Below are 12,724 nucleotides of genomic sequence, written 5' to 3' on the forward strand. Positions count from 1 at the left end.
TGCTGGCATACGGTTTGTCCTTGGAGTGCTCGTGAGTCTGCTGTGACGGCCTTTTGCTCATGGAGGTGATTTCTCCTCGCTGCCTGTCAACTTTGTGTGTTTGTGTATGTGTGTGTGTGTGGCGCTCTCTTGGCTTCTCAGGCAGATGCTCTCTCTCCACCGTCAACCTACCCAAACACGTGGACTCGGTCCTAAACAAGCGCCTGTCCAAGTCCTCGGCCACGCTGTGGAACTCCCCCAGCAGAAGTAAGGCTACGACTGGAATGAACAAGCAACCCCCACCCCCCAACATGCCCCCCTCCCTTCGCCGCCTGGCAAGAACCATCCGTGTCCTTGTTTCATTCTTCGGTGACTCCCTCCCGATTTTGACTCCCGAGTCCCTTCCCGTGCTTGAAAGTTCTCACGTTTTCCCAACCGCCTTTTTTTTTTTTTCTTCCCAAGCTGAGCTTTGAGCTTCTGCATGATTGTTTTGCGCGCTCATTTGCTGCCGCGTCATCTCGAGGTTGCTTCATTCTGTGGTGACGTCATTCCCCAGTGTTGTGACTCCGGGCTGCTTTGACTCCATTTTCTTCAATTGAGAATAACCTGTCGCCCGGGAAAAAAAAAAATATGAGGGAGTGAAGTGAGTCAGCGTTTTTTGGGAGGGTGCTAGATAATGTATGCTAGGGAGGAAGCGGTGCTGGTAAAAATAGACTGTGCCTTGTTGAAGTGGAACACACCTTTTTACATTAGGTGCTTCTGCAGAGGGGGTTTGTTCTTATAAGACGAAAAATGGATGAGCATTGCACTCGTTTCCGTGTTGGCAAACCTTTGCTATGTCACATTTTAACATAACTACCGCATTTTTTTTTTTTTGTATGAGAGAGTCTTAGGATCTTACAAACACAGCACGCAACACACACACATTTGTACAATATTTTCCGCACTATAAGGCGCACCGGATTATAAGGCGCGCCATCAATTAATGACATATTTTCAAACTTTTTCCATATATAAGACACACCGGATTATAAGGCGCACCCTCAATTGATGTCATATTTTAAAACCTTTTCAATCACAATATAGTAATACTCAAAGTAATAACAATAATAACTCAAATAATAACTCTAAACTCTCAATAGCATCATAACTCAATGTCAATATGAGCGACCTTGTTCAACTGTAAACACAAAAGAAACAGGTAAAGCTTACTTTATCACTTCATTCCACATCTGCCCATCCCAATCTCAATATTGATCCATATATAAGGCGCACCTGATTATAAGGCGCACCATCAGCTTTTTCAAAAAATTAAGGCTTTTAGGGGCGGAAAATACGGTACTTATGAGGACATACATTAACATAATGAATTTCTTAGCACACAGCCCACTGATTTAATCATCAGTTCTCAACCTTTTTTCAGTCATGTGAAAAATGTTTTGTGCAAAGCATTTTTGAAGAAAAAAAAAAGACGTCAAACATGCCATCAGTGTCTGATTTATGAAATTTTAGAACCTTTTGGATCACAGATGAGATCTTCTATCAAAAAGACATAACTTCATTATTAAAAAATATTTGTTCAAAATCATCAAAATAATCATCATGAAGACCCGGTCCCCCAAAAAAAACTCTAAATAAATATTTGTTCACAATATTAAACGTAAAGCTTCCTGTTTTGGGATTACAGTAGACTTAATTATTAATACATGTTTGTTCACAAAAATAATTGACATGATGTCATCCCTACTCTCAAAAAAATATTTATAAATAAATATTTGTCCACAGAAAAATACTAAACATAAAGCATCCTTATTTGGGATTCAGTCTTCTTTTAACAAAAATAAATCAATAAATTAACTATTAATAGATATTGAACCAGTGTCAGACCTGTTCTCAAAAAGAAACAATTACAAATACATATTCAAATGAAAGTGTCCTCTTTTGAGATCATAGTACAAAAATAAAATCACGAACTTGACAGGTAACGAGAGGTGGCACGTGACAAGTTGGGTCCAACCACTGCAGTATGGGGAACAATCTGTCCTTTTAAAATAACGAAACATTCTGTTTTATGAAGCTATATTTGACTAAAACATTAGATTAAATAATATTTTTTTAAGGGATTTTCGCCTGTTTGTTTTATTTAAAATCTCAAATACTCCCTGAAGTCCCTTCAAATACCCGTACCCCCAAGAGGTCCTCACACGTGCAGGAGGTCCCCATAAAGACCTGGGAATTGGTTCCCACAACGCAGCAAAAACCAAGGGCGGACACACACAGAAAGCAGTCATTTTATTGGATTTTTTTTCCCATTTATCTCCCAACTTGCAGGCCGTAACGTGGCACTGAGCCCGTGGGAGAGCAGCATGGTGGACCGCCTCATGACGCCCACCTTGTCTTTTCTGGCTCGGAGTCGCAGCGCCGCCAGCGTGCTCGCCAATGGAAAAGATGGACGTGAGTCGTCTTTGTCCAACTGTCTCTTTGGGATTTTATTTTAAAGGGCCGTGTCCCGCGTTTAGCCACGGGGTTCGAAAAGAAACATCTTCACTGCAGAAAATGCACTACAAGCTCCTCGGCATATTAAGGCTGAAACTAGTCATTATTTTAGTCATCAGATCATTTTTGATCATTTTTTCACTCTTTTCGTATCATTCTTTTTTTCAAACTGACTTTGCAAAATCGCAGAAACGTAACGATTCCGTGAGTGGTTTTGACGTAATAAAAAAAAGGCAGAAATGTTTCAAAGCAACTGTTTTAGTTTGAAACTGATTATGTGGAGGCTTATAGAAACTTGGATAATATTTACTGCCGAGAGCTTGAAATTCCGGGGATTGGCACAATTCGGAATACTGATGTGCAAGTACAGGTACCAAACTTCGGTACCGGTATCGGGTTGTCACCTCGCCTTTTTTCAAGGTATTGGTATTCACATTGGAAAGTGATACGAGTAACAACTACTTTCTTGGACTTTTTATCATCACAAAAAAGAAATAATAAGTTGTGTTTTATGTTATATATATTATTATATATATTTTTTTTTAATTAATGACCTTGTTTTTTTTCCTTGAGAAATGTTGTGTATAAAAAAAACAGTCAAGAAATGAGAGCCCTAACTTTAAATTAATCTATGTCATGAAATGATGAATTGATCAAGAATGAAGTTCAATTAATTTGTTGTTAATTGATTGTATCTCTAATTTGAAAAGGGGTGCAAAAGTGATCCCACTGTATTTAAATACAGAAGGACTGATGAAACAAAGTGAACAAAAACAGCGCTGAAGGTACAAAAAAATGGGAGACAGGTCTAGCACGCTTCGCCTTTTACACCACCAGGTGGCGCCAAATCAACACGTAATCTTTTTCAAACGATGGCATTTGTGACGTGCTCGTCCCCAGCGTCGCCGCTGTGCCCGCGCTCGTCCTCCGCCAGCCCCCTGACGCTGTGCGCCCACCCGCCCCACCACCGCTGCTCCGATCGCTGGAGGGTGACGTCCAGCACGCCCGACATCCCCCAGCGCCAGCACAGGCGGAGCTCCACGCCCGTACGCCCCGCCCGCACGCCCCATAAAAATTATGGCACGCATACATTTACTCGCTACGTCTCGTCGCGCAGATGGACAGGACCAAAAAGGAGAAGAAAGACAAGGAGCGGGAAAACGAGAAGGAGAAAAACGCCCTGACCAAGGAGAAGTTTCTCAAGAAGAGGCAATCGCTTCCGAGCATGAGGCACAGAGCCGACCTCAGGTAAAAAAAAAAAAGAAAAAAAGAACCTATACACTTTTTTTTTCTGTAAAACTTTCACTACATTCTGTGTTTTATTTCCTTAAATAGGGAAATAATCCGATTTATTTATTGATTTTGTCCAAAGTAACTTTTGTAAATTAAAAAAAACATTTAACAACATACCATATTTTTCAGACTATAACGAGAGTGAAAGCTGCACCAATAAAAATGTAACAGAAAATTGATTTTTGTCACGTATAAGCCACACCGGACTGCAAGGTGAAGGTTCTAACTTTTAATTGGAAAGATGTTAAATGTAAGTTTTTAAATTGTCTATTTTTATTTAAAACTTTCTTTTCGAAGCTTGTACATAAACAGAAACATCGTACCTTGCATGTTTGGAAAAAAAGAGCAGCACCAACATATTTTCAACTGACACATTCAGATCATTAGAATACCGTACCAACACCACAGTAAAGCGCATACTCATACTCTTTTCTACTAGTTGCTAGGCAGAATTGCGCACAGCACAATCTATTGTGCCACACAGGCCAAAAAGAAAATGTGCAGAAAAAATTCCAAAACGGAAATGCATTTCCTCCTCTCTTCCTAACGCGGAATCGTTCTAGTAATAAGATCATGAATACGATGGAAAAAAAGCGGAGAAAAGCTTTGCTTCGTCCCCGGGCCACGCACGAAACGGGGACGGGTTGGGACGCGTGCGCTTCCTTTGGCTCGACAAACAAAGAGCGCGAGTGAGCCGTCGCTGCCCGAGGCGCGAAAAAAAAGCGACGTCATACCTTAATGGCGGAAAGCACTTTGGCGGATGATGTCATGTTTTCAGAGCAAAGAATCCATCGGTAAATGTCAAGTTTTGACTTTGCTGACGGTCCCACTCGAACCCCGCGCGCGTTCCAGTCCCAGTCCGCTCTCCAGACCGCGGCCGGCGTCGCCCGCCGCGACCAAGGGCAGGACGGCCTCGCCGAGCCCCGCCGCCTCCCCGAATCCTCCCAAGGGACGGCCCAGGAGGGCCAGGACCCCCGCCAGGGTGGACCGGCGCGCTTTCTCCCCCGTCCCGCCGGACAGGGCGAGGGAACGTCCCAGGACGGCCACCCCGGAGAAAAACAGTCGGCGTGAGTGGACGCCTTCGCCTTTTTTGCCAGATTTTTTTTCTCAAAGTCGTTCCCGGATCTCTGCCCGGTCGGGTTGATTTCAAATCTGTAGCAAGTATTTCAAAATTGTCACCCTAGTTGGGACGCTAAGACCTCCTTTCAGACGTAAACCTTAAACTCTCACTAGAAAAAGTTTTAAACGCAGACACTGCATTAAAACCCTAGTTTGAAACCACATCCCGAGTTTAAAACACGACGTTGAAACCTCAACGTTGTATTAAACCCTATTTTGAAACCCTAACTCAATCTTTAAACCCCAATATGACCCTAATCTTAGTTTGAAACCCTAATTTGAAACCCTAACTCCATTTTATATCCTAATTTGAAACCCTTACCTTAGTTTGAAACCCTACTTTGAAACCCTAGCTCCACTTTAAAAGCCTAATTTGAAATCCTAACCTGAGTTGGAAGCCCTATTTTGAAACCCTAGCTCCAGTTTAAAACTAATTTGAAACTATGAGTTTTAAACCCTATTTTGAACCCCCAACTCCATTTTGAAACCCTAATTTGAAACCTTGAGTTTGAAACCCTAATTTGAAACCTTGAGTTTGAAACCCTATTTTGCAACCCTAATTCAATTTTAAAACCCTAATTTGAAACTCTAAGGTTAGTTTGAAACCCTATTTTGAAACCCTAACTCCATTTAAAACCCCAATTTGAAACCCTAGCCTCAGTTTGAAACCCTATTTTGAAACCCTAACTCCATTTTAAAACCTTAATTTGAAACCTTAATTTGAGTTTGAAACCCTATTTTGCAACCCAAAGTCTAGTTTGAAACCCTCATTTTTCAAATCATAATTTAAAACCCTAACCTCAATTTAAAACCCTCATTTAAAACCCTAACTGGAGTGTGGAACCCTTATTTTGAAACCCTAACTCAATTTTAAAACCCTAATATGAAACTCTAAGGTTAGTTTGAAACCCTATTTTGAAACCCTAATTCCATTTAAAACCCTAATTTGAAACCCTAACCTCAGTTTGAAACCCTTTGTTGAAACCCTAACTCCATTTTAAAACCCTAATTTGAAACACTAATCTTAGTTTGAAACTTTTTTTAACCCCTTGCCAGAGTTTGAAACCCCAACCCCAGTTTAAAAGCCTACTTTGAAGCCCTAACCCTTGCCTTACTAGAAACCTTAATAATAGTTGGAAATCCTACATTGAAACCCTTACTACCAACCTTAATGCCTCTTTGAAACCCTACTTTAAAATCCTAATCCTAGTTCCCAGTCTACGTAGACAGCCTAAGTGACTATTGTAGATATTACAGTAGAATAGCGACTCTCAGTGGACAAAGTAATAACTGCACCCCGGGAATGAAGCTGTTTTGGGGTGGCTCTATGTAACGTTGAATAGTTAATATCTTTAATGATTTAAACAATGAAACATACATGATTTCACGCAAAAACTATTTTTTCTGCCTCCTAGGTTCTCCCGCGCTTCCCGCCGTCCGAAACGCGGCGGCGTCTTCTCGCAACGTGTCGGCCTCGCCCTCCCCCGAGCCGTCCGTCAGGGAGCCTCCCTCCTCGGCCTCCCCGTCCCCCAAGCCCGCGGCGGGCACCAACGACCCCGAGGAGGCGGCCCGCATCCTGGCCGAGAAACGGCGGAGGGCTCGCGAGCGGCGCGAGAGGGACGAGGAGGAGCGGCGCCAGCGGGAAGAGCGCGAAAGGTCAGAGTCGGACGCCAAAACCTCCGCCTTCGCTTTGAAGGCTTCCAGGACGTGTTTGGATCCCCAGGATTCGGAGGGAAGAACGCGAGGCCGGGGAGGAGGAGGAGAGGCGGCGCCGAGAGGAGGAGGCGCGCGTCGCCGCCGAGGAGAGGCGCAGGAGGGACGAGGAGCGGCGGCTGGAGGAGGAGGAGGAGAACCTTCGCATGCAAAAGCAGGTACCTTACCTGCTTCAAATACATTCAAAATAAATGAATCAAGAGACAGTATAGCTTTATTTTAATTTCGTTGAATATAGTTTTCCACTTTTTTCCCTTCAAGTTCACTTTTATAGTATTACATCGTTTAAATATCGAAATGAAAACGCTACAGAATTTTGAATGACCTCATTAAAAAGTGTTTTTGTCAGATCTTTATGACAGCCTATGGGAAGCAATTTGCGCGTTTTCTTATTTTAGTAAATATTAGAGAAAATGTGAGCGAATGCGGCTATCCCAACATGACTCTGTCGCCCTCTTGTGGCCATTGACCTCAATTACATTTTTAAGACCTTAAGACAACCTCTGAGAAGCAATGTGAATGTTTTTTTGTTTTGTTTTTTACTAACTATTAGAGCAAATGTGAGCGAATGCGGGTATCCCAACATGACTCTGCCCCCTCTTGTGGCCATAGACCTCAATTACATTTTAAAGACCAAAGACAACCTCAGAGAAGCAGAGTGAATGTTTTTTTTTAATTTTTACTAAATAATAGTGAAATTGTGAGCGAATGCGGCTATGCCAACATCACTCTGCCGCCCTCTCGTGGCCATTGACCGCAATTGCATTTGCAAAACCTACTTGGATAAAGACAGTTGGTGCGCTGGCTGAAATGGAAAGAAAAAAAAATGCGGTCGGATCGCGTCCCCAGAAAGAAGAAGCCGAGGCGAAGGCTCGCGAGGAGGCGGAGAAGCAGCGCCTGGAGAGGGAAAAGCACTTCCAGAAGGAGGAGCAGGAGAGGCTGGAGAGGAAAAAGGTAGGCCCGGCCCCTTTGTGTTAACCGTCTCCCCGCCGTCTCCCCGCCGTCTCCCCGGCCGGGGGGGGGGGGGGGGGGGGGGGGGGGGGGGGGGGGGGGGGGGGGGATATGTTGTTTCAAAATTTGCGTTGGAACAATTTTACTTTTGGTTTCAAAAATCTGCCATCGATAGTTTTTCAAAAATTGTCCATCTATAGGATTAACCTATAGTAAGGCATTTATTTTTTTCCAAAAATAAACAGCGTACTGGAAGGATTTAAATCAAGGCATTTTTTTTCAAAAATCATCCATGTGTAGGAAGACTTTTTTTTTTCAATAATCAGCCATGTATAGTAAGGTATTTTTGAGAAAAAAAATAAGATAGTTTATGGTAAAATATTCTTTAAAAATTAGACCATGTATAGCAAGGTATTTTTGAGGGAAAAAAAAACAATTTATGGTAAAATATTTTTAAAAAATCAACCATGTAGTAAGGTATTTTTGAGAGAAAAAAAAAGAATTTATGATAAAATATATTTTAAAAATTAGTCCAAGGTAAGGTATTTTTGAGAAAAAAAATAAAAGATAATTTACGGTAAAATATTTTTTTTTAAATTAGACCATGTATAGTAAGGTATTTTTGAGGAAAAAAAAAATTATGGTAAAATATTTCTTTAAAATTAGATCATGTAAATTAAGGCGTTTTTTTCAAACATCAGCCAGGCATTTTTGAAGAAAAAAAAAAGCTAATTTATCGTAAAGCATTTAAAAAAAAAAAATATACCATGTAAATTAAGTAAGGCATTTTTTTCAAAAATCTGGCACGTATAGAGAGGCTTTTTTTTTTTTTTTTTAAATAGAGGGTCTTTCATTTTTCAAAATTCAACCCCAACCGCCACGGTTTCTTTTGCTAACGTAACGCCATGCGAGCAGCTAACGGAAGTTGTGCCTTTTCCCAGCGGCTGGAGGAGATCATGAAGAGGACGCGCAAGTCGGACGGCGGCGACAAGGTGCGCCTCACGCCGCAAACTTCTCATTATTATTCAAATCCAAATTGGACATACTTTGATTTTTTTTCCCCCGCAGAAGGAAAGCAAATCGGCGGAGACGGCGCCGCATTCCGACGCGGGCGGCAGCGAAGGTCAGCCGCAGAATGGGGAAAAAAAAATTCAAGAATAATGTGAGGATGGCGCACTTGAAAAGATGCACGACGGGAGCGTATGTTTTGCCTTGCAGAACGCCGAGTCGACAAGACGGAACACGGGCAGAGCAGGCGCGGGTAATCAACAACTCACCTTGTTGCCATGGCGACGCAAAGCCAATTTCAGTTGGATTTTATCCAGCGAAAAGGGATCCCTTACGGACCCTTACGGTCGTCAATGGATTTTCCTTTTTCTGCTTGAATATGAAAGCTTTCCCTTCCTTTCCAATTTGGGGAAAGTCCAACAGTTGCAAATGAACGTTAAAAGGTTACTTATTATTATTATTGTTTTGAAACTTTTTGATTATTTTGGGTTATTTTTTTTCCTCGTCATACTTGCAGTATTTGGGCCAATGGATGGATCGCAAACTCCAATAAGTGCTTCCGCCATGTTGGGTGAAATTTCAGCTCCCTCGGGTCATCTTTCAATGTCTTCCCTTTCATGCGAAATGCCTTGGATGTAAAAATGATCAAAATATTCCACGTGGGTTAAAAACAATGTACCATCAGCAATAAAGTCATATTTGTAGAGAAAGTTTGCAATATAAATTCCAAGGAAAAAAAAACATTTTTTTCCCCAGAAGTTGTTTCTTTTGTATCGGAAAAAACGAACATTTCAATTTTTTGTCCCAAGGAAAATGTGTGCAGTTAAAGAATATAGACTTTTTTTCATTTATGTATTCATTTTTCAAGAAATATTTGAAAGTGAGTTGTTTAAAATACTTTTAAGGTACGATCAAAATGGACTTTAATCGTAATTTTCCGCAATTAGGCAAAGTTTAAGTCACAAATATTAACATTAAATTAAAAGCGGTTTAAAAAAATGATGTACGCTTAAATACCATGCGCCAAGTTTGGTTTTACGCCAGTCCCCTTGTCCCTCGCAGCCCCGCCGGCCAAAGTCAGCTGAACGGCGTCCAGCCGCCCGCACGCCAGCGCAACGGCCTGTCGGCCAAAGTGGACGCGGCGCACTTGGTGGAGGGCATCATCATCAACGCCGCCAACGGGGCGCCCTTCGACGACGACTTCGTCAAGAAAGCGCCGCCGCTCAACACGCAGCATGTAGCAGGTACCCAAAAAAAAAAAGGATTTTTTCTGTCATGCCTTGAAAAAAGTTGACATTTTCTGAGTTTTTTCGCGCTGAAAACGCAAATTTGACGGGCGCGAGAGAAGCCTTTTTTTTTTAACGAATACATAAATTGAAAGTTGCACTGCCAAAACGGGCCTTTCCAAAGCGATGGCGTTTGAAAAAAATTGTAGAAATAAAACGAGATTTCCACCTCAAGATTTATTTATTTTATTATATTTTTATTTTATTTATGCGGTTTCATAACTTTCTAATAAAAAGTTGCAAAAATACGACGCCAATCCATTTGAGAAAAAACTAAAGCGCAGCTAGAAATGTTTTTTCACGTCAGTTCAACAACTACACTTGTTTTTTATGTAAATATTGATTGTGAAGAAAAAGAATTGAACATATATTATATTATTGATACATATATTAAAGAAAAAAATGCAGCATCCGTAATGGACTAATTTCCGAAGAAAAAAAAGTCTTCCATTTTACGTTACGGTTAAATTTTCGGACTATGATGTCAATCCATCATTTGTCATTTTATATTTTGTGCGTAAACGAAGCAAGTGCTCACTAAGAATAAGAAGCGCAAATGTAACGGTTGGCCGAAGAGAAGCCCCGTGATTGACGCCGACACATTTTTATTCCGGGCTGAAATTCCCGGGATGACGGACGTGATGAGGGGAGCGAATCCAATAGGAAACCGGACCCTCAAGCAATTAAGCGCCCTCATCCGTACGCTCGTCACCTGTCGGGCAAGCGGGGCGCCATCTGTCCCCAAATCTTATCCCGCGGCGCATCCCACTTAGCCGGGCCGATAAAAGCTCCCCTCCCCTCCTTAACTGTGATCAAAACGACCGCACTTTTTCCGGCATGTCTTAAAAGGTTTCTTTTTTTTTTTTTTTTTTTCCCCTGTGTCCCTTTCTTCCTCCAGAAGTGCTGTGACACGGCATCCACGTGTGACACTGCAGACAGGCGTCGCTGGACGGCCCCTTTCACGCTACCTGTGGAGGGGGACACCAAAAAAACATTCTTTTTGGAAGCGAGGCGGCGTCACCTACTCCTGCGTACACACTACACAAACACACATTGTTAGCTCCTATTTAACGGCGGGAACATTTCTTGTTTGCGTGTGTAAATAAATGAGGGAAGTAACCTTGTCAAATAAACACGCCAGCTCTTCATATGATTTCTTCCACTCAATAGTAATAACAAAATTGAAACCACGCATCTATAAATCCGCGCAAAAGCAGATTTATTCTTATTTAAAAGCTAAAAGATGCTTTTTTTGTTAGTTAATAAACAATTCCAAATGAGCATGATTCAAGCCTTGGCTTGTGTACACGCTGGAAATACTCATAAGTCTTATTAAAGACAAAGCTGTACAGTCTCTGCTTGTTTGTTTCACTGTGAGTACGCTACATACAGAGAGAAGGCGTTCCTTATCCATGCCCACGAGGCTCGCAGGCTTGCTGGTGCCTATCCCAGCTAAGTTGGGGCACTAGGCGGGGGAACCACCTCAACTGGTCGCAGGCCAATCGCAGGGCAAACAGAAACCAACAATCGCACCTAACTAGTTTTTGGAGCGTGCCCGGAAGGGAACCCACGTGGGCTCGGGGAGAACATGCAAACTCCACTCAGGAAGGCCGGAGCCAGCCGGATTCCAACTCGGGTCCCTGAACTGTGAAGCGGATGTGCTATCCAATGTTACCAGAGAGCGAGACACAAAGATAAAGATCTTTATACACACACACATTATATATATATATATATATATATATATATATATATATATATATATATATATATATATATAGAGAGAGAGAGAGAGAGAGAGAGAGAGAGAGAGAGAGAGAGAGAGAGAGAATTGTTTGGGTTAATATTAGTCACCTTGTTAAAGTAAGAAAAAAAAAGTTTCCTTCAAAAAAAACCTCCCAAAACAGGTAATATTTCAAAGTAAGAACGGTTTAAATGTGTTGTAGAAAGAAAAAGAAAAAATATCAAGAGGAGAGAACTTTTTTTTTCCACTTTTGTGCGGCATAACAACTAAATGCTGCGTCACCGTGTTTGCATTAAATCCTCAGTCTGCAGATTACAATGATGTGCTTTTCTACTTGTAGCTTTTAAATATAATTCGCCATTTAGTAACTTCTAAACTGCAAAATAGAACTTTAAAGTAGATTCTACTACAAATCCTTGAACGGCATGGAAAAAACAAAGCCCCCGCCCCCAAAACCAAACACATTCACGGAATTCAATCCTTTATCTGTTGAAGATTCCCGACTACATTTACGACCCCCCCACCCCAGCAATCGTAACGTTATCGCTCATCTGTTCCTCATCCTCCAGGAACCAGGAAGTAGTGTGCCAACTTTGGATGTTTTGGAAACGGGGCCATCTTGACTGAGGCTCCGGCTTCTAAATCCGCTCATTAAAGCCTTGCTGAGGCATCACATTTAACACAGCCCGAGACTCGCCCGCAGAAAGTTTCGGAGTAAACGCGCGCTACTTGCAGTAGCCGTAAGTCGATCGGCTCGTAAGCGTCAAGCTAGCCAAAGCGTTTCCGGTCCTCCGCGCAGCTGACTCGCATTATTGCGTACGTTACAGAGACCCTAATATTACACGACGCGTATTCCGGCCTCTCCCATGAGCGCCAAGATGTGCTCATCTAGCTAATGCACTTTTAAAAGGGGGGGGGGGGGGGGGGGGGGGGGGTGTAGGGCTCTATTTTTAGGGACGTGTCCGGTGCTGAGGTTTCCTAATACGTTCGTTTGCACCGGGGAACGTGAAGGCCGGAACAATAATAAAAGACGGGAATTTTTTTGCCGGTGGGCGGTGGGTGTCACCAGGACAACGAGATTCGGCAATTCCCTTTTAGTTCAAGCGGGGGGGAAGGAATGCGGCTTTTAGCGTCA

At 42.3% G+C, this 12,724-nt stretch overlaps 1 protein-coding gene and 1 long non-coding RNA gene across 7 annotated transcripts in view; one reads left to right on the plus strand and one right to left on the minus strand.

The window, feature by feature from the left end:
* Positions 1-10,978, plus strand: part of map7d1a (MAP7 domain containing 1a) — a 28,307-nt gene extending 17,329 nt beyond the window's left edge. For 3 of the 6 annotated variants that reach the window (XM_088410653.1, XM_088410655.1, XM_088410658.1), the window contains 13 exons: positions 142-246; positions 2,311-2,433; positions 3,376-3,521; positions 3,593-3,723; positions 4,621-4,835; positions 6,303-6,543; positions 6,611-6,758; positions 7,450-7,554; positions 8,493-8,543; positions 8,620-8,674; positions 8,770-8,812; positions 9,622-9,803; positions 10,744-10,978. In XM_088410653.1, coding sequence (XP_088266779.1) covers positions 142-246; positions 2,311-2,433; positions 3,376-3,521; positions 3,593-3,723; positions 4,621-4,835; positions 6,303-6,543; positions 6,611-6,758; positions 7,450-7,554; positions 8,493-8,543; positions 8,620-8,674; positions 8,770-8,812; positions 9,622-9,803; positions 10,744-10,754 — 1,556 coding nt within the window. In that variant the 3' untranslated portion in view covers positions 10,755-10,978. The remainder of the gene's footprint in view (positions 1-141; positions 247-2,310; positions 2,434-3,375; positions 3,522-3,592; positions 3,724-4,620; positions 4,836-6,302; positions 6,544-6,610; positions 6,759-7,449; positions 7,555-8,492; positions 8,544-8,619; positions 8,675-8,769; positions 8,813-9,621; positions 9,804-10,743) is intronic. The other 3 variants (XM_088410656.1, XM_088410657.1, XM_088410654.1) reach the window with 2 other exon arrangements.
* On the minus strand, positions 8,701-11,445 carry LOC148426238 (uncharacterized). The gene is made up of 3 exons (XR_015865076.1): positions 9,577-11,445; positions 9,071-9,187; positions 8,701-8,955 (listed from the first exon to the last, which is right to left on the minus strand). It is a non-coding gene; the product is annotated as an uncharacterized LOC148426238 (long non-coding RNA).
* Between the last annotated feature and the right edge of the window lie 1,279 nt (positions 11,446-12,724).

This window comes from Hippichthys cyanospilos, chromosome 3 (genome assembly GCF_059441005.1).
Source record: "Hippichthys cyanospilos isolate Australia breed blue-spotted pipefish chromosome 3, RoL_Hcya_1.0, whole genome shotgun sequence".
NCBI classification, from domain to species: Eukaryota; Metazoa; Chordata; class Actinopteri; order Syngnathiformes; family Syngnathidae; genus Hippichthys; species Hippichthys cyanospilos.